The sequence below is a fragment of the Hakea prostrata genome, chromosome 1 (assembly GCF_041222555.1).
Source record: "Hakea prostrata isolate BN-2017 chromosome 1, UWA_Hpros_2, whole genome shotgun sequence".
Taxonomy (NCBI): domain Eukaryota; kingdom Viridiplantae; phylum Streptophyta; class Magnoliopsida; order Proteales; family Proteaceae; genus Hakea; species Hakea prostrata.
In genome coordinates, this window is record NC_142600.1 from 29,921,380 (window position 1) to 29,945,797 (window position 24,418).

Here is a 24,418-nt window from a genome sequence, read left to right on the forward strand (position 1 = left end):
TTCTTATATTGTTTCAAATTCCCAATGTCGTCTAGCATCAAATCAAGAGAGTGGGCTGCACAAGGAGTCCAATATAATGTGGTCCTCTTCTCCCTTAATAATGCCCTTGCTGCTTTGTAATTTGAGGCATTATCATTTACCACTTGAACTACATGCTTTTCCCCAATTACCACAGAACCAAGGAAGAATGTTCCTTCTGGACAATTGACAAGAAAATTGATGAGGTGCCTACCCTTTTTGTCAATCCACCCCATCAGACATGGGTGTGCATCCATACATCTTCCAATACCTTTCATAACTTTTCCTTATCTCCATCATTCTTTCTTTTGCATTCTTCAATAAAGGCACCTTGACTTCATGGTAAGTTGGGGGCTTATACCCAAAACCATATTGTGCAATAGACTCGATCATCACCTCAAAGCTTTTAGCTATAACTGCATTGAATGGAATGCGACACTGATACATCCAATCAGCAATGTGGTTATCCACTCACTTCTTTTCTTCCGCAGATCTCATTTTATTCAAGATTGTTGTTTGAGTAGCACCCTTTGCCCTCCTTTCATTGACAACTTCTTAAGGAATGCGTCTAACATGCATATCCATAGGACCCCTACTGGTGCCTTATTGAGGGCACTTTTCAATCTCTTTGATGCAGTCCTAGAGCTTGGTTTCTTGGAGCACACCTCAAACCCAACACTAGGTAATGTCCCTCCTTCAAGAGAGGCAAGAGTAGGATGTTCTTCTCCAATTACTTGTTGCATATCATCATACCCCTAATCAGTACCAATTGCCCTCTTTTTATTTTTCAACAACTTCACATTCATTTCTTGGGCAATTGTTGTAGTGGTCTTGGTGCACACTTCACAACATCCCCATATCCACTCACTAGATGTTGCTTCAATCTTCTAATTCCTCCTTTAAGGTCTTTGTTGCACAAAGTGCACCTGACTGTATTCTTATCAGCCACATCTGGCCAATACCCATACTTCCACCCTGGGTCATTTGACTTGGCGTTTCTCTTTGGGTCTTTCTATGGATCATAACTAGCTTCACCCCCAATAGCAGCATCTGCTGGATTATCAGTTGAGGCCATTGCAAATAACTAGGAAATATCTACAAATAAAAAACATGAAACATATACAAATAATCAACCAAAATTAAAAATAAGGGATAATTACTGTTGCCCCCCTGTAGTTTGATTTTATTACTAATAAAACCCTGTTCTTTACGAAATTATTGTTGCCCCCCTTCCTTATAACGGTGTTAAGTTGCCGTTAAGTTTGAATATGTAATGTCTAATTTGCCCTTCATTAAAATTAAAAAATCAAAAGACGATTCTACCCCATTTATAAAACCAAATTAAATGTCAATTTTACCCTCAACTTCATCTATTTTGAATTAAAGAAATGAGCAAAATGCAAATCCAATTTGGTTTCCCACCTTCACTAAACTTCATTTATTTTGAATTAAAGAAATGAACAAAATCCAAATCCAATTTGGTTTCCCACCCTCACTAAACTTCATTTATTTTGAAAAAAATTTAGGTGATATTCAGTTTCCAATTTGAGTTGAATTCGATTTTTCTTCCTCTTCGGTTTCTATTTGAGTTTTATTCAATCATTATTTATTTATTTTGTGGGGTTTTTTTTCTTCTTTTCTTTCTTTTGAGAATAAAACGAATTATAGTTATTTTTTTTTCATAGTTAATTAAGGGTACTACTGTAACTTGACAAAGGGGTAAGTAAGTAAAGAGATAAGTATAAGGGTATTTTGGGGTTTTTGAGAAAATATAAAGATGCCACATCATCAGTTAACTAACGGAACTTAACGGTAGAGGGGCAATAGTAGTTATAGACAAAGTTGAAGGTTGGATTAGTAATTTTGAAAAGTACAGGGGATATAGTAGTAATAAAATCAAAGTACAGGGGGCCAATAATAATTATCCCAAAAAATAATTATAATAATAATGATGATACCACAAAGCCAATTAAAGTATTAAACATCTATGAATTCTGGATCAAACCTAGGTTTTGTTGGGTATGCTTTATCAGAATGAATTCTGGATCAGGCCTTGAAGGGATTCGGAAAAGGAAAAAAATTGGATTCTGTAATTAGTCTATAGCCAAAATCAATTCCGATAATGGATAGACAAAACAACCCCCAGTTTGGAATTTTTTATTTTTTTATTTATTTTTTAAATTTGCATATCCATAGAAATACATGTATAATATGTTTCTTGTCTAAAAGAAATAAGCTAAGAATACAAAAATTTATTCAACATGCAAGACACAAACTAGAAAGGTTGACCCAATCTAAGGATGCAACCCAGAAACCAAAACCCATTTGAATATCCCATCCAGAAAGATTGTACAGACTCCACTACACATTCAATTTAAAATATCAGAATCCCCATCATCCAAGTAACCAGGAATGAACCTACCAGGCAGGAGAAAATAAACAGAGAATGGCTGAAATTAGAACAGATTCAAAATGAGATGTAGGCTTCTAGATTTTGAGATTCAAAATTTAAATTAAATCATGGGAAAATACTGAAATAGGGGAAGTTTATAGTAAATGGCCGGAATTAGAACAGGAATGAATCTCAGGGAAGGAAGTATTTATTCATGGCTCAATGAGTCATTGGCAGCCTTGAATCATACTGTTGCCTTATCAAATGTAGAAACCAATGCCAATATTCGAGTTCACAGAAAACAGCTAACAAAGTTAAAAAGACTGGAGACATACCGTCGCCTGAGAAGATGGTGAACAAACAGATTTTTTAGGGGGAGAAAGAAGAAGGAAAAAGAAGTCGCCAGAAAGAGGAAGCACTACTGGAGTGCCGCTGCAACTTGAGATGGTTCGAGTGATGTTATTTGGAGTGCTGCTGCAATTTTAGACTACCGGTGCTGCTGCTGCTGCAACAGGTTTGTGCCAGAATTTTTTAGAAGGAAAAAGAAGAAGTTACCGGAGAGTAGAAGCAGCTACCAGAGTGCAGCTGCAGCTTGAGATGGTTTGAGGGACGTTATTCTCTTCGCTGGAGAGCCACTGCAAGTTTAGACCATCAGCGCTGCAAATGGTTTGCACAAAATTATTCAGAATAAAAAGTTAATAATAATAAATAAAAAAAAGGAAAGGGAAAAAGAAGAAGAAAGAAGCCGGAGGAAGTAAAAGAACTTACTTGCTCGTTGCTTGTTGCTGGCTCGCTGCACTTGTCGGTGTGTCGTCGTGGGAAGAAAGGAAGAGAAGAAGTCGCCTGACTCGCTTGTTGTTGGCTCGCTGCTTGCCAGAGTGTCATCGCGGGAAGAATGGAAGAGAAGAAGAGAGGAAGAGAGGAAGAGAGAGAGAGATTAGGGATTAGAGGTAGACTCAAGTCTTGGGCTTGACTCGAGTCATTAACTCATTTTTCTTTCAATTTTGTTTTTTATTTTTAACATTTGATCACATGTAGCGTCATTATAAATATGCATATAGGTTCCAACCAATAGATAATTTACAATCGGAATCAAATAAGCAATTCAATATTGCCTTCGATTTGGCGTCTTTTATGTGATTTAATAAAAAATTAAAAAAAGAAAAGAAAAAAGAGAGAGGTAGCCTAGGGGTATAAGATGCCTGAGGCGACGCCTCATACCCCAAGGTGCCCGCCTTATGGGCTGGAAATAAGACAACCCCAATCTAAGGTGCTCTGAAGGCGCCCGGATGCCTAGACGATGCCTTAAAAACTATGGTTTATTCACTGTTGAGTTTTGACGTCTAAAGATCTTGGAAGAACTGGCTCTCATTCACTTGGGGCTATATCAAAGTGGTATTAGAGCCATGGATGAGTTAGTGGTAGCAAGAGCTTTAGAGAGCACACAGAAGACCCTAACAGATGTTTCAGCACATGTACGAGATCTGACAGCTAGAATTGTTCATCTGGCACAAATTCCATAGGGAAGAATTGCCTCCACCCCACAGGTAAATTCCCAACTGATCATTCCCCCTGTGGAGAGACTAGTGGAGACCCCAGGTAACTTGGAAGATGCTGACAGAGATGCCACACTGAAAATCCTATGGGTGTGTATAGAGACAATAGAGATACGGATGGTTATACTAGGGAATCTAGGTATGGGAACCCAATCTATGACAGGTCACTGGATGAAGGAGATGAAAGACCCTTTAGGAGAAAGACCAAATCAAAGATTCAAAATAAAACTTGATGCTGTAGCCTTGATTGACATGATCCACTTTGGGAACCCAGACCAAGGGCTATGCCTAAACCAGATTTCTGGTCTGGAAAAGGCTGGAGTTAGTAATATTAGTATTTATTTTACGATTCTAATAATTATTTGGGTAGATTACCTAGAATATCTTATGAGCTGTTTCCTTTTCTCAGCGTTAGCCTAGTATGATAGTTTCCGTATTTCAGCTAGCTTCTATTCCAGAGAAGTTTCTATTTTTGAGACAAGGCTTATTGCCTATTTATTATGTAATTTCATGCAGATTCTCGGAGTTTGATTATGAAATTAGTATAATGAAGTTCAGTAGAGAAACTCCAACGTGAATGCGTTTGTGTTTCCTTTTTTTCTTCTCCATCCTATTCTCCTAAACCTCTCTCAGTGCAGTCCACCTCTGCAAACCTTCTCAAGCTCTGGATTACAACTCCCCCTAAATTTGAGGAGCACATGCAAATTTTCTTAACAGAGGAAATGATCAGAGACAGGAAGAATACCTCCCATCTGGAGGCAGCAACATCCCCATTACTGGAGACCAATATCAGAACAATTGAGATATTTAAATTCTTAGTATCAGGAATGGCACAAAGTCAAAAACAAGGTGGATGCTAGCGCAGAAAGTTTTAATGATAAGGTAAAAGAAACATGTGCTCTTTTAGATGACAGAAATCTTGAGATTTCGCTGAAATCTTACCAAAACATAGTACAAATTCTGCCATGTATTAGTGGAACGTTCTAGGGGATTTATGCATTTTATAGATCTGGTTCTGTTTGGATATCCTATTTTAGGGCCTATAAACACATCTATGGTTAGTTTGGTTTAAAAAAACAACTCTACAATGGTCTTTTGGATTTGCATTCTTGTTTGTGGATTTTCACACACCTAAACTCTCTTTTAGTATAAATTCACATTCATTGAAACCCAATTTGGGCTATATTAACACATACAAATGATCATATTACAAAAATAGTACCTGAATAGTACAAGGTGTTTTTGGATATCAAGGCAATTTGATGGATTAAAAATATCCAAAAAAATCTATGTACAAAATATCAAAAAGAAGAAAAAAAATGACTGCTTTATCGCCTAGAACCAAGCACCAATGTGCCTGGGCGGATGCTTTCATAACAACACTTAAAAACCATGTATGAATATAATAGTTATTTATTGTTGATTTGGGAATCATTCAAATGGAGAATTATTTGGAATAATTCAATTAATTTAATGGTTCGGTAAAAAAAAGCGGTAAATAAAGTAGATAAATTAAAATTTGGATTTGGATTCAAGAGCTATTCTTTTACTTAAAAAAAGTAAGGGTAAAAGATTTTTGGATGATTAAATTGAGCAACAATGATATATATTGTAAACCACAGTATGCATATTTTTTCCCGTACGGAGAAAAGTATCTCCCCCTTAATGTATAAGATAAGATAAGATAAGCTTCTTTTCAAATCTTGTAATATAATGGTTATTTCAATGTTAGGCTAGTTATTCAATTTTCAAACAACAATTTGGTCAAATAATTCAGACATGACTTTTAATATTTATGATATCTGTTTAACCCAATCAATCATTTAAATTTTTGAATAAGATATAATAACATTTAAGTTCGAAATATGCAATTTTTATCTATCTGATTCCATCATTCATCTATAAAAGCGCATCATGGCATTTGATGTTCATAATTCCACAATTTATTAATAAAAGGGTATTATAACAAGATTTCTCCTAACTTATGGGTCACCTTATTGTTGAATATGCATATTAGATATGAGTATGAGTATAACATAGAGGTAAGTATAATTACTACTTTCATTATCATATTTATAATTTTATATAGACCATAATCATATTTTATAATGTTACGTTGTGTTGCTAGTGGTTGTGTATTTGTATTATGAATTTATGATGAGATGAACATATATTTGTTCGTTATTTTTTGATAATATTCTATAATTTTGGTTCTTCAATACTTGTTTAGCTTATGGTAGAAACCATATAAATTTTTGGTATGCTATTTGTGCCAAAAAAGATGAATACGATGACACCTTGTTTGCCAAGGTTGATAACCTTGATCACATGTGCATAACAAGTCAGCACTCATTACTCTTCTTTGATTTTTTTTTTGGGAAGCCATACCCCATTCAGCCTCTACTTTTGTTCTTCTTCTTCGCCATAAACACTAGAAACCATATCCCCTAATCTCTCCATCTGAATTCTACCCCATTGCAGATCCTTTTTCCTCTACCTCCATGTCACTCGATCCCTATGCAGCCCTAATCACCTTTCCAAGACACTGATTCTGTACTGCCCAATATTCCCAAACCCTAACCTAAAATTCCGAAGCCCTAACCTTAGATCCTTAGAACCCTTACTCTGAAACTATAATATCCATAACCTAATCCTAAAACCCTTACTTTTTAATTATAAACCATAACCCGATATTTTCAAATACCTAGCTCTGCAATTACCAAGCTTCCTTTTTAGAACCATTACCAGTGCCCTTTACGGTGCACCTCAGAGCTCTAGTAAGCCCCAAACTGAGGCCATTCAAGTCCCTCTTGAACTCTAACCCTAATTTCCAGATTGAGTGGTTCAAGTCAGAAGTTTATTGTACCTATAAGTAAGAAACAGAGAATATTTTTGAAAAATCAATTCAGAAAAAGAAGTCTTAGTTTGAGAGTTTATTTCAAAGTTAGAATTCTGCCTTAGCCGTGGACAGCAGCTTGATTCAGTCGACCCTAGTTTATTCACTACTGATCATCTAAATATCTTGGAAGAACTGGCCCTCATTCACTTGAGGCTAAGTTAGCTTTTGACCAGTTATGTGAAGACATTATTTTTCCTGCTGCAATAGGCGTGGGTCTTAGAAATGTTGGGTTCTATTAATCTGGTCTATCAAACTAAGTATAGAAGGGGAGAACAGAACTGTAATCCTGATGATGTCCTCAGGGTTTTTAATTGGTTGAAGGCACTCCTTCCAAGTAGGTTTTTGTTTTTTCGTATACGGTATTTGCCAATGAGAACTAAGTTTTACTATACTGTTCCACCAAGTTAGATATTCTGTCTTTTCTACGTCGCACTTGGATTCATCTTTCCTGGTGGCCATGGTGGTATCTTGTGCATAAAAAAGAGTTAACATATTGGAATTCATTGGGTCTTCCATGGTTAAAAGGCTTACAATTACTAGATTACTCTTTGGCCGAAATAACTATGGTCCCTAATGAATTTCTTTAGAGATTTAATTCACATTTTGTTCTTATTCATTTTCTTATCCAGTGCAAAATCATCTAGATTAGGTAGCTTAAACAATTGTTGCCGGGGTTGGTCCCTTTCAAAGGTGCTCTGCGAATGTCTCAATTAAGTTGATATTTTGGCAGTTCACTTTGTAGCCCTTCCGCTATATTTAGGATGGGATTTTGCTTCAGTTCGAATTCATAAACTGTGAAATAACTTTGCTGACTTGTTATCTACAAGGGATTGTTTAACTGCCTTTATCTCTGCAATGATTGGGTTACATTTTGATGCTGACTTGCTTGCTTGCTTACCCTTCCAGCCAATTACACTTGCACTGGTATATGTTGGAACAACTCTTAAGGATATTTCAGATGTAACGCATGGATGGGGTGAGATTTCAACAACTCGTTGGGTAAGGGCCAAGCTCTTTTTTCATGCATAATTAAGTATAGTGCTAGTTTAGTCTTTCTACTTATTATTCTTTAGAAAGATGGCATTGCCAGATTTCCTCATAAGACTATTAGCAATATTTGATATGGTAAAGTTTAAATGAGGTGATACTAAGCTGTGTTTAAATTCTATTTATTTTCTTCATTTAATATTTTGAGATTTTGCCATCAGCCAAACTGTCTTTACATGCAAAACTTAGGTTTGATATACAGCTCTTTGTACATGAAGCATAGTGATAAAAGAAGGGTCTGCCCAGTCCATGCGGTTCTGGCCTCTGCAGGATCTGGGTCGTAATGCATGCAGTTTACCCAGTTTAACGGAGAGGCTTTTTCCTGATTCAAACCCCAACCACTAGGTCGCAGTGGAACACTTACTGTTCACTGAGGTTTACCCTCATGCATATCTATTCTGTATAATGTTTTGTCTCAAGCAAACCACAATCTTCTAGTCAGACTCAAGGGGATAAGGAAAAGAAAGATAGAACACAAGGGATATAATGGCCTAATGGGGTCCTAGCTTGCAATATGGGATCACTGGTATCTTTTATTTATAAATTATGTTATAAAATTGAAGAACAAAAATACAACTTTAGATATAAATGATATATAGCCAAATCATCCCTTCCTGGCCGACTTATACTTAAAGCTTATCTTATTGACTTAATCACCCTTCATATACCAGCACTACCCTTCAAGCTGGAAGATATACATGGCCATGCTGAGCTTATTACAACTAGTATGAAAAGCTAGGGGTAAACAAATCTTTTGTATACATGTTTCCAACTGATCTAAGGAGGGAACTAAAGGAGCTTCAATCAACTTCTTCATAACAGCTTCACAAACAAATTGGCCATCCAGTTCTATATATTTGTTCTCTCATGGAACACCATATTACTAGCATTAGCTCAATCAGTGTCTGAAGAGAGTGCGTTTGAATAGATTGATAAATATTGGGGTCGGTGACTGTGAAATTACATTCCCAACCAGGTTTCAATATCGATTCACATTTTTGAGAACTTCACCATCATTGATCCCAAACTTCTCATGAGGATCCATAGGAGAGTCCACCAGTTTGGATGCTAAAATACCTGTATCAGGCTATATGTCTAAAAAGTATTTCCTCGTGAGACAAGCCACTTCCCCTTATACTCGAGATCACCTCAATATCAAGAAATAATGTAGCTGACCAAGTTCCTTGTGAAAGTGCTATTGTAGATAATTCTTTTAGCCCCTGTACATCATCCATATTGTTTCCAGAAGTAATAACATCAACTTGCACAATCAAAATAATCACTTCTAATTGTTGATAGAGAACAAAATAAGAGTGGTTTAAGCATAGTTGTAATGGGTTCTTAAGTATACCCTAATGATTATCGATGCCATTGCTTTCTATTTATAAAAATCGGTTATTATTTTTATTTTTTACTCTTTTGATAAATAGGTCAAGTTACTAATTGATTGTTGCACTTCTATTGATTGTTTGGCATTAGTAATGACTGGAAGCTCTTGCACCTTGTTTGATTAAGTAACATGGGTTGTTCAAGTACCCAGACAATTCCTTAGTACCAACTTTGAGAGTAATTGGTTGTCATTATTTGTCCACGTGTAATGCTACTTGTGAGGGGGAGATTGGAGGCTTATTGTATATATCTACTCAAGACTTTTTGAAGAGTATGATTTGTGGAGGTAGCAAAACCAACCTACTTGTTTTGCAATAACTCATTCTACCTTTTATTTGTAGATTTGCTTCGTAGTAACCCATACTTCCTTTTATCTACCTACTTGGTCTGTAGTAACCCATAATGCCCTTTACCTGCTTACTTAGTACGTAGTAACCCATGCTGCATTTACCTACTTACTTGGCATGTTGTAACCCATAGTACTTTTTTATCTACCTACTTGATATGGAGTAACTCATACTACCTTTTACCTTTCTACGTCGTCTGTAGTAACCTATATGCCTTTTATGATCTATCTACCTACTTGATTTTCAATCTCTGACCTACTTGTTTGGTTCGTGGTAACCCATAGGGTCCTTTATCCACCTACTTAGTTCACAGTAACCTATATTTGACAGATAGAAACCTTTGTTTGAGGCTCTATTTTTGTTTTTGTTTAAGAAAAACTATTGCCTATTACATGCCGTCTTGCAAAAAGCTTATATGTGGGATTGGATTGCACATTTTATCTTCTTGTGTGGAGATTCCTTCCTACTACTAGCATTATTTGAACAGTGTCTTGTATGCTACTAGACCTATGGATATGGTTCATCTTCAATACTGCTTATTATTTTTATGGGTGGATGGTTCCTAAAACATGAAGATTGTTTTTAAGTGGATGTTGATTATCTCTTTAGTGAAATTCTCTCGGTATTTATCAGTGTCGGCTATTGCTACTTATGCTCAAGATTGATGAAGCTTTTAATATATGTTCTTGTTAGCTAGAGCCTCCAATATATTTACTCCAATTTGAGAGGGAGTGTTAGTATTTCACTTTCTAATTTAGCTTAGGCTTTTGGTTGCTTCCTAATTTTTTTATTACTTGGTTGACAAGTAATATTGGACTAACCATTGAAAAGGAAACTATCCTAGGGAAATTACTTCCCAACCAAAGCAATAAGAAAATTAGAAAGTAACCAAAATGGAAACCTAAGCTAAATTACAAAGTGAAATATTAACACTCTTATTACTTGGTTGACAAGCAATATTAAACTAACCATTGAAAAGGAAATTATTCTAAAGAGATTACTTCTCAACCAAGTAATAAGAAAATTAGAAAGTAACCAAAATAAGAACCTAAGCTAAATAGAAAGTGAAATATTAACACTCCCTCACAAGCTGGAATATATATATATATATATATATATATATATATTAGAAGCTTCAGATATAATAATAAGAACATATATTAAAAACTTCATCAATCTTGAGCATAAGCAGTAACATCCGTCACTGATAAACACTGAGAGAACTTCACTATGGAGATAATCAACATCCACTTAAAAACAATCTTCATATCGAATGAACCATCCAACATTGAAAACACTATGTGGTTTGAAGATGAACCACATCCATAAGTATAGTAGCATCAAAGGCACTATCCAAATAATGCTAGTAATAGGAAGGAATATTGACACATGAAAATAACATGTGTAGCCCAATCTCACATCTAAGCTTTTCGTAAGAAGGCAAGTAGTAAGTAATAATTTTGCTCAATCAAAGGCAAAATAGAGCCTTAAACAAAGGTTTCTACATGACAAATATAAGTTAATGTGAAATCAAGTAGGCAGGTTAAGGACAGTATGAGTTATTGCGGACCAAGTGGGTAAGTAAACAATATGGGTTATTGCAAAACACGAAGGTAGATAAAAGACACTATGGATTTCTGCAAATGAAGTAGGTAGGTAAAAGGCAGTATATTTATTGCAAATATAGTAGGCAGATAAAAGGGAGTATGGGTTACTGCATACCAAGTAGGTTGTAGGTAAAGGGTAGTATGGGTTATTGCGTACCAGGTAAAAGGCAATATAGGATATTGTAGACCAAGTAGGTAGGTTTAAAGTAGTATGGGTTACTGTAGACCAAGAAGGTAGGTTTTGTTGTCTCCACAAACATACCCTACCCGTCAAAAAGTCTTGAGTAAATATAAAATAAGCCTCTAATCTCCCCTTCACGTGTAGCATTATATGTGGATAAGTTATAACAGCTACTTGCCAGCATCTCAAAATTACGTACTGAGAAATTGTTTGGGTGCTTGAAGGAACCATATTATTTAATTAGACCATGCACAAGAGCTTCCAATTGTTATTGATGCCAAACAAATGCCTAAAAGTGCAAAAACGTAGTGACACATCAATTGGAAGTGCATCATTCAATCGGTAATCAGACCCAATTTATTAGAAGAGTAAAAGATAACAATTGTAATCGATTTTGATAAATAGAAAGCTCTTGCACCGGTATCCATTAGCGTATGTTTAAGAGCACAATAATGTAAGTTGCCAGTAATAGGATAGCATCAATAAGGCACACTTGCAAAACAACTTATTATTCACCCAAAGAATTGAACCAGGCAGCAGTGGAGTATTTCCCAGAATATTGAACAAGCGACAGCAATAGAAACAGGTCAAGCAGTAATCTAACATAGCAGAGGAATTCCTTGATGCATCAAAAAACAAACTAGGGCATAGGAAAACAAGGAACAAGTTGGTAGTCTATTTACTAGAAGAAAGGAAAGTTGAGGTCCAATATGGTAAATAATATGGCAGCAAACTATCAAGGAGTTGTCAAAAGAGAAACAGCTGCTGCAGTTGATTCTGATAAGTGGATCAGCAGTACCATTCACAAAATCATTTCCAAAGACTTGTATTACCCAAAGCAATTAATGGTAGCAAAGTTTTACAATATAAAACCAGGAGAATATTTCAGAAGATAAAACCCAACAAAACAGGGGCAGCAGCAGTGTAAAATTGTAGCATAAACTTAAATTGCCATAATAGGGATTAGCACCTATATCCCATATCAAATAAATAAATAAATAAATAAGAACAGCATCCAAGAGATTTATTGCAAGATGGATTAAACCTCAGACGAGTAGCAAAAAAATGTGCCGAACAATCGCAGGAAAGCCCTTGATGTAAGGTAGGTAGGCAGCCATTCATCTTCTTGATCTTTGAGTCTTCTGTATCAGTAGTTGCTAGGTTAAAAATCATTCATAAGTTGTTGAAGAAGGATGTAAATCTTTAAAGTAATAGCAAATGGTTGTTGTCAGTGGAATCAAATTGCAGGAGAAAAATAGTGACTCAATCAAATTAATGTTTTGATACCATGTAACAAAACCTGCAATAAGTCAGAGCAGAGACTATGAAGAAAAGAAGTGGAGGAGAAGGTGGAAAGACAAAAGAGGGAGAGAGCTTGCACATGTGTTGAGGGCTGCCCTAGTACTCTGCCCTGGTACTTTATTTATAATATAAAATCAAATCTCAATTTATGAAAACTTTCCGAAACTGACTTGCAGCAAAAATGAAAATTACATATTGTATAGAATCTGTCAAATCTACTAAACTGAAAACTGTTCTAGGGAGAATACTTGTCAACCATGGAATAAGAAGATTGGAAAGTAGTCAAAATAGAAACCTAAGCTAAAATAGAAAGTGAAATGTTAACCAAGTCCATAACTGAGTATAGACATATAGTAGTTGTGATGCAGCGCTGGTTTGATGAGGGCCAACTTCTTCCAAGATCTTATAAGACAATCAATTCATATGAGACTAACAAAGGTTTCTTGAAACTTTGGTTATGGGATATGGGGGGGGGGGGTTTGTTGTGATATGGGCTGCGATGGGATGATTTTGCTGGTAGGATGGATTTTGTTAGTGACTTCTACTTCAGTAGGTCACTTAATTGGATGTAGTAGTATCAAGGATTTCATTTTGGAGAAATTTAGAACGGTGGGATGGGGCAGGTTCTTGAAATATGGGATGAAAAATATGTGAATGGGGCAAAACTCAGAGGAGATGTAGGTAGTAATGGAGATGTAGGTAATAATATACGGTATGATCCCCCAAGTTTGGTTGGGTTTGGAAGTTTAGATTAGATGATATGAGGGTTCTTGTCTTAGGGGTTTGAGGCATTACAAGAATTCAATAAAAATATTTATATCTTGAAGTCTGACTGTCAGAATGGGATCAAGTTGGATTTTTTTTTAAGGTGACTAAGGTTGGGGGGATGATGTACCTAAACTGTAGGACAGATCTAACACTTAGATTGGCATAGATCTGACCTTGAATCTTGGGTGTCTTGGGAACTCCAAATATCCTCCCCCCCCCCCCCCCCCCAAAAAAAAAAAAAAAAAAAAAAAAAAATAATCAAGAACAATAGAAAAAGGCGATATTGGAAGTGGAATGAAGTGTAGGTTGCCAGATACCTGTATGAAGCCTGATGTTGCTAGGATTCACCTAAAGATGGAGATCGGAGGCTGATCTGCACAGCCACTGTCAGGAGTCTAACCTTGATTTCACTTAGAACCTTCTCAAGGATTGGATCTTCAAACTAATTGACAGAACCAGAACTCCTACTGCTTGGATCTTCAAACTAATTACAAAACTGAAGTAAACACACATAAAGTGCCTGAAAGGCAGGTTATTTTCAATTCATTCAGGTATGTTCTCTCCTATCGAGTAGAGGGGTCTATTTATACATAACATGTTAAAGCCCTAATCTAATTTGGACTCCAAGTTGGACTCTTACTCGGTATCAGGAACTGACTAGCCTAGATTGATATAGACTCTTAAAACTCAAGTAAAACATAAGATTAGACTATTCTTCCCATATAATTTAACTTAGGCAGAATTTACATTAACTAAAGCAATGAATTAAACTGCTTTTGTACTTATTTGGGCCCATAGAATAGGTCCATGGCTGCATAAACCTATTAAACAAAGGCCTAACATGTATATTTTTCGAACCTAGGTTGATTTAGAAGGAGAATAGGTGACACCAAGCAAGGCGACAGGTTACACTAGGTCGTCTTGATCCAAAAATGGGCCTAGCACCTAGGCAGCTGCCATGGCATGCCTAGGTGGAAGCTTTGACAACCATGGACCACACTAGCGACAAACTTTGTCTTCCCCATGTCTGTTAAGTGTACTACTTAAGGTGTCTAGAAGTGATAAGTCCTACTACTCTCCTTTTTCATCAAGTCCTTTTATTTGAACCGTTATCCGTGACAACTTGGATGACATTGTTTGCCCTTACCTCCAACACCATCTTCCTCAATTCTTTATAAAGAAAATCTACATCCTTTACCTCCTTGAATGCAACCAAAAACTAAAAACAAGGCCTTCCAATGGAGTCTAACATATATCAGAATTATTTCCAAAACATTAACATTTTTATTATATTTTAATTTGAATTTCTATACAATACATTTTCAATAACAGGAAAAGAATTCTGTTCCCACCAAAGTATTGACTAGACCAAGTTATGCAATATATATTTAATCAACATGTATATAACAAGTATATAACATGGATTTTGGAAAAATTAAAATTTGGGATGACATCTCACCTTTCTTGAAGATTTGGTTGAAAACCTTTTCAATTTTTGCTATACATGTCATAGAAGTTTTGTTGACAAAGTCTAGTAGGTAATCCAGCAAACTGCTGATTTCTAGAAAAGCAACTGTAAAGCGGGACAGGAGGATCGAAATCTCACCGACATCGAGACAACTCGATCTAGTTGAGAGGAACTTAATAGAAGCGGCTCAACCAAAATATTGGTTAGATATCACAAGTTCTCAAACGATGCATATAAACTGGAAAGAAAAGTTGAAATTTGGCAATGACAAATGACCAAAATGAGAATGCTATTGAGGGGAGTAACACCATCAATAGTTTTTCTTCTCTTTTCTTTTCTTTTCTTTTCTTTTCTTTTCTCTTCTTTTTCTTTTTCTTTTTCTTTTCTTTTTTTTTTTTTTTTTTTTTTTTTTTTTTTTTGGGGGGGGGGGGGGGTTGATTGTCAAAGTCAATGGACTAATAGAGCGAACATTTAAGACAAATTGAAGGACATGTAATCCATATGAAAGATGAATAGTAAGTGGAAGAAACAATAATCATAGATACTGGAGAAGAGCCCCCTTCAGCAAGATTAACAGATGAAGGATGACGACTTTCAGAGGAAGAGGAATACACCAGGTAAACCTACCAGTCACATGAGGTGAAACTCCATGTCAATTATCCAAGGAGAAGAGGCAGCAGTACTTGCATGAGCAGTAGTAGTAGAGGATGAGGATGATATAGCCTCTACAGGATTGAGGGCTAAGCCAGGACCTCTGGACATAAACCAGTAATGTTTAGGAAATCCAGTTGCCTAAAGAGGGGATGACATTAGGCTTTTTAGATGTCAGCTGGGGCTGTAACTTTAGGACAGTGAGGAGGGGCTAGGACAGAGACTCAATCCAATCAGTTCTGATGAGTGGTTATGGACCCCTAATTCTCAGGTTAGTTGAAGAGAGGTAGGTACCAAAAGTCAATGGGTTCCAAGGGATTTTGGGGGCTTGGCTTTGAATCAATGGTTGGTACTTTTTTATTTTCCTTTTATTTTGTCCCCTTTTTGTTTTGGGCACGGGGTGGGTGGCGGTTGGGGGGAGTGAGTTTTGGGGTTGATTCCCTTAAAAGCTCATTAAATCTTTGTCGACAGAATATAAGAAACTTGAAGTTGCAGGTTTAGGGTTGATGGTGCTTTAATGGATGATTTGATGGTTCTGCTGTGAGGCTGAGCCTAAGCGGATGCCTAGGCCCATTGACTGGCCCATTATTTTGAGTGATTTAACAAACCCTTGCTGATTCCTGTGGCTTAGTTCAAGCCAAAGAATTCGTCTGCATCATCATCACCCCCCACCCCCCCCCCCCCCCCAAAAAAAAAGTATTAAATGGATCCTTGTTGCCTACCTAGTCAATTTGTGCAGGCATTTTCCAGGCCTCTTGACATCATCTGTCAACTGGAATCTGTTCATAGCCTATAGTCACTCTCTGGGTTTATCATGAATGATAAGAATGCAATTTTGACGTAATAACTTTTTTACCGTCAAATTATTGCATATGATAGTGTAATCCACACTTGACCTTTCTGGTCCAGCTAATAGTTCTAACTCACATGGTGATTGACTACTCTTGTTGTCATTTTAGAGTTGGTCTAGGAGTTGGTTTCATAAGTGATAGGCTTCGAGAAAGTCATTTGAGGTGGCACGGCCACGTTCAATGGAGACCTATAAATGCCCCAGTATGGAGAAGGGATATAATCGAGATTGAAGGAACTAGAAGAGCTAGGGACAGACCTAAGATAACCTCAATAAAAGTGGTGAAAAATGATATGCATAGCTTAAGCCTTGTATCTAGCATGGCCTCAAACAAAATTGATTGGAAGGCAAGAATCCATGCAGCCGACCCCAGTTAGTTGTTGTTGTTGCCATATTTAGGGCAACCAATTAGCTACCATGATTTCTCTCATCCACTGGGAAACCATGCATCAGATACAGTCTGAAGGACTTTTTTTCTCATGTCGATTGCAAGAGTGTCAGTATCTTTTTCCTGATTATATCTTTATTATTGTGGGTGCAGGTTCTTATTACGCTGGGTCTTGTAGTATCTGGTAAGTTGAACGTCTTAAATTTGTTTCTATGCTTTCTACTTCTGCCTTGTTTACAACTGACTATGTCTAAAACTGTAACAATCAACAATGTTCCCTTCTTTCTTTTGAATAAAAACTATTGATTACTAGCCATGTTGACTCATCAGACAGCCTGGGGCGAAGTATGTTGTTCACTTGTTCTTTTCTGTCTCGGTTATAATTGGGGTCTGAAGAGAAGAAATACAACAACGAAGTCACCTTATCCCAACTCAGTTACATGAATCCTAAGAAAACAAGACAGGAAGGATTGGGGCCTTGACCCAGAAAAGATAGTAAATAAAGGAAAATGACTGGCAACAGCTGAAAATATGAGGAAAAATTCATAGCCCAGCAAGTCCGGAGAATTTCAGCTAAATGGGTGTGCTGCATTGATCCTTGCCCTTCTTTAGGTTCTGTGTGAGGTCATATTTGTAACAAGACCTAGATTATTTGTGTCCTTCCTTTGCAACTCTCCCCCTGGTCATTTTATGCCTGCTGCTAGCTATCTTGGCTCCTTCAACTGGGATCATATCACTCCTTATTGGGGTTTTCCTAGGCCTCCACTGGGTTCTAAAAGACAATACAGAATTAGATTGCTGAATTGACGGAAAGGCAGAAGTTCTGTACCCTACAAGGGACCTAGCTAGGACCACCACATTTGTGGATATGGTGTTCACAATTTCTCTTTGATGTGACATTCAGAGTCTTGAAGGAAAATAAGGTGTGGACCAATCATAACTTGTGGTTATGCTCTGCCAGTGACCTTAAGTGCTATTCTTACCAAATTTGATGTACCCAGATTGAAAAGGATTTAACTAGGGGCCTATTCACCTCCAAAAAGAATTTTGTTCACCCAAAATCTTATTTGAACCAGTATTCAAGTAAGGCCAAAACTGGGTATGGGGCAGGGTTAGTGATGGGTGCTATGTCTATTTAATGTGGTGAAGAATATATGGCTATAGTTCCAACAAAATCAGGTGGTTAAGTCTTGAGGCATGTCAGATACATAGTAGGAATATGACTTAACAGGAAACCAGCTTGTTTGGTTGCAACAAGCTTCAAATGTTTCTGTTAGGAGGTTATGAAGATGATATGGTCCAAAGTGGATGAAGATCTGATGGTTGGATTCGGCTGGTAAGAATCTTATAGAAATCTTGCTCATGTTCTTTCAGAAGATTAGGGAGAGAAAGTACAAGATTCAAACTTAGCACACTGAATTAGGGGTCCTTAATAGCAGCAGCTTCAATTGGCAATAACTTGAATTTAGAACCTTTTTGGAGACAATGAGTCTTCAAATACAAGCTCTAATACCACAGCCAAGACAGGCCTTTGGACTTCAAACACCAAACACTAGCCACTTTCTTATCTTTAAAACACCAAGAAACCAGCAGCAACCTGGGGTTGAAAAGCCAAGAATCTATTACTTGGACTTCAAACACTCGAGAAAGGTCACTTACAGAGAAGGAAGGCAGCAGCCAAGCTTGCAGTCAGTAAATGGCAGTAATCAAATTTGTATTCAATAAAGTACCCTATTACAACCTTATATAAAAGGCTAAAAAATGGACTCTTATACCCCCCCCCAAAAAAAAAAAAAAAAAAAAAGGAGAGGTCTAAGACGTTCCTCAATCTATTATTTATGTAACTTAATTAGGGAACTAACAAACTTAAAACACTGCTAATTAGTCATGTGCAAATTGCATGCTTAAATGAACCACATAGAGCTGGTTCAATCAACCTAAGCCAAAAGCTTAAAGTTGTACTAAGTTATTTTCATGTGCAACCTAACCACCCATACTTTAGGCCCATTAAAGTGGCCTATTACATGGAGAACTCATGTGATCAAAGGCCCATTACAAATATAACCCAGCCGTAGGCCATTTCCTAAGAAAAGAAGCCTATTCACCTTTAGAGGTGTCATTAAGGTTCTCTATTTAAAATGTTAAACATATATCTACTAGCTGATGATTAAGAAATCAGGAAACTTTTAGTCAAGTATAATTCATATGAACCAGTAAGAACTCCCTTGTGTCCATTGTTTTGGGAGGGATATGATTCATCTGGTAGTAAGAGTGGGATATGTAGAGCTAGGTCTCAAACCGGCAACTATGAATCTAGACCAAGTAACTCTACCTTCAATTTACTGCAAATGTAAGTGACAAACATCTCAACAATAGTTGAAGAGCAACATATTTTAACTCATAGTACTCTCATTCATGCTTCTGATACCTTAGACAGATGTCTAGCCACAGAAGAAATGAGAATGTAATTTTCTTTTCTGGGTGTATCAGGAGAGCTGGTAATCAACTTCTGACTGGAAAACCAACTGATAACCAAAATAGAAACTAGGTTCCTTTGGTGGAAAATATTCCCAGTTCAAGGTTGACTACCATAAGTGGATTTAACTTCTCAAAATTATGGTCAAAACTAATGACCGGATGCTGAGTTGAGTCTTATGACATGATCTCAAATTAGGTAACTAAGGTTTAAAATAGCAATTTGCTTAAACAGCCATTGAAGGAGAGGCCAAGGAAGAGTGTTGTAGTGTCAAAATATGGACAGAAACTGAGGTTGGATCTGGAGCTTATCAGGATTGATCTTTGCAGGAGAACACCCTCCAATAGAGCCTCGTGTGACTCTTGAGCCTTAAATCCAAATTTGATGGAATAACTGTAGGGCAGCTTTGTAAACATCAAAAACAACAACTGAGTAGTAGAGTAAATCCTTTGATTCCTCTCAGATATGGGGTATGCTGCAGAACAATAAAAAAGAAACCAAAGAACTCAATGGGGAATGACGAGGAAAAAACTTCAGGGTGAAGAGTATACTCAGGGCCTCACACATGGCCTTGTCTCTTACTAACCTCAGGACTCTCTCCTCACTGTTTCACACAGTTTGTTGATAAAAGCAATTCCTGTTCATCTTTGTTAATAATGGGGAAGTACACTCAAAAGGGGTCTAATACATATTGGATGGCCGAGTGAACATTGAAACTGAAATAACAACAAATAGAAAGTCCCCTACTAGGGTTTGTACAGCTAGTGAACTAAAATTCTCGCTATTAAAATTATAGAGTAGTAATGGTCCAAATATTTTTGTAAGATATAATAACTTTAGTATAACTGTATAACCCTGTGATCTGGTTTTGAGTGAACCAGTAAAAACACAGCCGAAGGTTGGCCCAGAGGCCCTGTCAAATTGTGGTCAATGTTAAGAGATAGGGGCCTGGTTCCTGTAGCTCTACTTATTGCCAGGAATGTGTCTACGTTATTGAGTCTCATTGCTATTCATAAGAATCATGTGCAAGGACCTAATCAGTCTCCCGTTTTCTGGGAATAGATATCATATGAAAGGATTGAATATTGAAGCAAGTTTGCTGCCTTTAGTTTTATACTGGATGTGGTGCTTTGGAGTTCTCGGTGAGGACCTAGTGGAGCCTGGGGCAGGCTTTATTTTGAAGAGGTCAGAACAGAAAAAATGATCCATCAGACTCCCAAAACAGTTGGACAAGGCTTGTTAAAATATGTATAGCATAAATCCTGCCGATCTGCATACTCATTAAGTTTTAAGAAGGGCTTTGAACAGAAATAGAAAGGAGAGGAAGCAAGCCGGATTTGTTCGGTCCAAATTTAAACAAATATCGTTTACGGTATCTACCACAAATTTCATAAAACCCTGGGAACAAATTGTTTGAGTCTGAATTACATTTGTTTGGAGATATTTTCTAACAACTTTTCACAATCCTTTTTGTTCTCTTTTTAGTGGTGCTGCTGATATGTGTCACCAAAGTTGCAAAGTCATCATTGGATAAAGCACTTGCTGAAAACATGGAGATAGAGGGAGCCTTAGCCTCATCAAAGCTGCCTACTGTAGTTGATGCATCACTGGATCTCCAGCAGCCTCTCGTAATCAAGATAGACTCTTCAGAAGATAATCATGAAAAGTGAAATCCCATTCCCATGTAAATACCTTCCCCTGTCTATTCTTGTTTCTATACCAACTGGTTTAAATAGACATCTTCACAGGACAAGAGAAGAAATATCTTGTTTTTTTTTTTCTTCAATTTACCCAGATCAAGTGTGGATCACTATTTGCATGCCATACTTGTACAAGGTAGTTATTTACGCCTTGTGAGTAAGGAACTAACAGTCTGCTCTTAAGTGTAAATTGCCCTTATCAAATGACAAGCAGGAATGTAATATATCCCAGGATGGGCTTAATCTCATTCTGTAGAATATTTTATAGGAACCATGTATCCATATTCTCAGTCTAATTTGAAGTCAATGTCTCCCCAATCTTCCATCCCTTGATCCTGTCTCTCTCGCCACAGACGTTGGTTCCCCTTTCTTTCATAAAACTATACTGTTTTGCTCCAACTGTTTCTTTGGTGTGCAAGATGCTTGTTCAAGTTAGCAGCATGTAGGCCCCCCTTCCTTCATTGAAGTCAATTGTTATGTGTCATATAGATGTTTGGTTACAAGGGGGGAATGGAAGTGAAACTTTCATATTAGAATAGAATCTTTAGTAATCACTTGTGATCATTAACCAGCTGTATATCACTCCCTATTTGGTGAGTAAATTTCACTGCACTTTGCTTATATATTTCTCTTTGATTTCAAGAAGTAAATAAGGACCACATTTAAAATGTATCATTGCTGAAGATGGCATGAAATCCAAGTAGCTTGTAAAATTACATGGGATAAAAACTACAAAAGTTCCGTCGTAGGAAAATTTCACTTTCCTTCCTTTTAGTTCATTAACGAAGCCATAGTTACTGTTCAAGGTTAAGGTCTCTCCAGCTTGAGCTTATCTGAAAAAATGGCATACTTAATGCCTGAGTCTGCAATGGTGCAAAGAAGTAAAGGAGCTCTCATGTGGTCGGAATGCTTCATCTGAAGAATATCAAAAGTAAGACGCATGAGCTGAAGGTTTGATTCTAATCCACTAAACCTCTCTAATGCTTCTATTTGACCATATAATCTAATTAATTTACTGCCGGAATATGCATGAGTTTTAAATACTTACTTTAGTTGGGTCGTTGGAGAAAGAAGCAGAGTGGGGCTCAAAAAAAAACTAATATGTGTTCTTAATTATCAAATAAACATAGTATGGTGGATGAGGAAATCTTCCAAGATCACTTTTAAGATTTAGTGGTTAGCAAAAGGAAATGAACTTGAATGCGCAGCACCTACTGCCTATAGTCGAGATCTAAATCGAAAAAACAGACAGCCAGAGCTGCACAACATTGAAGTGAAACCGTAGGAAGAGACCCTAGTTCTTTTTTATGCATCATTGACTGCAGACATGGAATTGCTAGTGCAGGTGAAAAACCAGCTCCAATTCGAAAAATCTGTAGAGGGTATTGATGATGGCTTTGTGTTTTTTTTTTTTTTTTTTTTGGTTTGCCATCCCCGGTTTTTTTATAAACCGGTGTTTGACCCGTGTCGCACACCTGGCTGTGGTGGGTGAGTCTCCCAGCGGGAATTTTTTGCATCGACAAGGATTCGATATCGGAACCTTGCTTAAGGGAACCAAGCTGCTTACCACTTGTACCAACCCCCATTGGTTATGATGGCTTTGTTACCTGTTGAAATAAACTACTTAAAATGTGATTTTGATTCACAGTAGGAGAATTAGAATTACTATGAAATGTAAAATAGGATTTTATTGCTAAAGGCATTCATTTTTTTTTTCCCAGCCCTTAGAAGAGTAACCTAAAAGCATGAAACCACCTTGAGATGTGTAACTATTAAGAGAGTAATCTAAAAGCAAACGGCCTTGCCTAGTTTAGCTCTTAAAAGTAATCTAAGAACATGGTACCATAAATGTAAAAGTTGAAGGATCCATCATAACCAAACCACTTTCATCATGGAGATGATAAAATGGAATGGGAATCATTTACCATTTTCTTTTCCTTATGGAGACAAAAAAGGCAGTTAGTGGTGTACCTAATTATTTGTCTCCTTAATCATCCCAGCACTTTTAAAAGCTCTGTTGCAGGAAATTTAGGGTTTTTGGTCCCTACCCATTCCTTGCTGGAAGGGTTAAGTATCAATTCAAGTCAAAAGATGGTTACCTGCAACTTGGTGTTTTACCATTTTGAATGCCTCAGTACTGTATGCTTTTAGTTCAGACATCATTCATTTTTATTAATATATAGTAATGGAGATCTGGAATGGTTGTTATGGACTAAACTGAACCACCCCTCTAGTGTTTAGAATTCCTAGCAGCAGAGAAGAAAGAATGCCTAGTTTTGGGGTTTTCTCATCAATTGGAGGATGCATCGACGGTTGTCGTGATCAAGCCAGGACTTCATCAGGATCACTTGGCACCAGAATCTGGAACCTGACTGACAAACCACTTGAGTTGCAGATAAGGGTAGGATCCATATTGAAGAAGGGTCACACACTCAAACCAGGGTCTTCAAAGAGACTCAAATGTAAAAGCATTTACAAGGCTTACATGCCTAGTTTGGGTGGTAGTGGAGGTGGTGGAGGAATGAAAAGCATGCTCTACTACTATGATGAGACTTGTCACCCTTATGTTTGGATTCAGGACAGTGTGAGCGACTTCTCAAGGATGGTGAAGCAACAGTACATAAGCCTTGAGGACTTGAGAGATAGCTCTGAGATCAAGGTCTTCAGAGACCATCACAGAGGCTGTGTCATGGTCAGAAAGAAATCCAGGCCAGAATTTTGCTGACCTTTCTATATATATTTTCCCTCACTTATCCTTGCTGAAATTTGAGTTCTTAGTATATACTCTTGCAAGTGTTGGTTATATTTCTATGGAAGTGTGATGTGTTAATGCTAGATAAGTGCATTGAAACGACTAATTCTTCTCCAATGCTACTCAGTGCAATAGAGTAATCCCATGTCTCAAGTTCTAGTTTTTACTGTTACTTGCGTTGACAGAATCTCTGTCGATGAAACCATCAATATCTTCATTTATGGAATTCCATGTTTACACTTTGCAGTAACTGCTGAGCCAGTTAGAAAATATTTGTAAAAGAAAAAGTATCAGGAACAAGAAAGAGCACAGTGTGAAAGCTGGAATTTCTAGGCACGTTACTAATGACGTTGTCCTTGAGACGTAATTCGCCTCCATGGAAGGTGCTATAGGGTATGGGCGAGATGTCTCCAGAATACAGAGAAGCCCAACTTGATGTCATTTTTCCCAAACTTTTGCAAAGCATAGACAAAACCCAAGAACAGAGAGAATTTTGGATTTTCCTATATGTCATTGTTGTAAAACAGGAGGGTATTTATAGACATTGAGGAACCTATACAGAACATTTCATTACTTTGTTTGTATAATTATCATTTCTGTAGGGATACCAATATCCATGTTCAAATC

General features: G+C 37.0%; 2 protein-coding genes across 2 annotated transcripts in view; both read left to right on the forward strand.

The window, feature by feature from the left end:
• Positions 1 to 22,067, forward strand: part of LOC149028686 (uncharacterized) — a 57,682-nt gene extending 35,615 nt beyond the window's left edge. Inside the window, exons 7-9 of the mRNA XM_089138684.1 lie at positions 7,772 to 7,864; positions 17,017 to 17,047; positions 20,825 to 22,067. Of these exons, the coding sequence (XP_088994810.1) occupies positions 7,772 to 7,864; positions 17,017 to 17,047; positions 20,825 to 21,009 (309 nt within the window). The 3' untranslated portion in view covers positions 21,010 to 22,067. The remainder of the gene's footprint in view (positions 1 to 7,771; positions 7,865 to 17,016; positions 17,048 to 20,824) is intronic.
• Positions 22,068 to 23,081: 1,014 nt separating this feature from the next.
• Positions 23,082 to 23,950, forward strand: LOC149028687 (RING zinc finger protein). Its single transcript, XM_089149008.1, has one exon. It carries the CDS (start codon positions 23,306 to 23,308, stop codon positions 23,762 to 23,764), a length of 459 nt encoding a protein of 152 aa, XP_089005134.1. The 5' UTR covers positions 23,082 to 23,305; the 3' UTR covers positions 23,765 to 23,950.
• Positions 23,951 to 24,418: the final 468 nt, after the last annotated feature.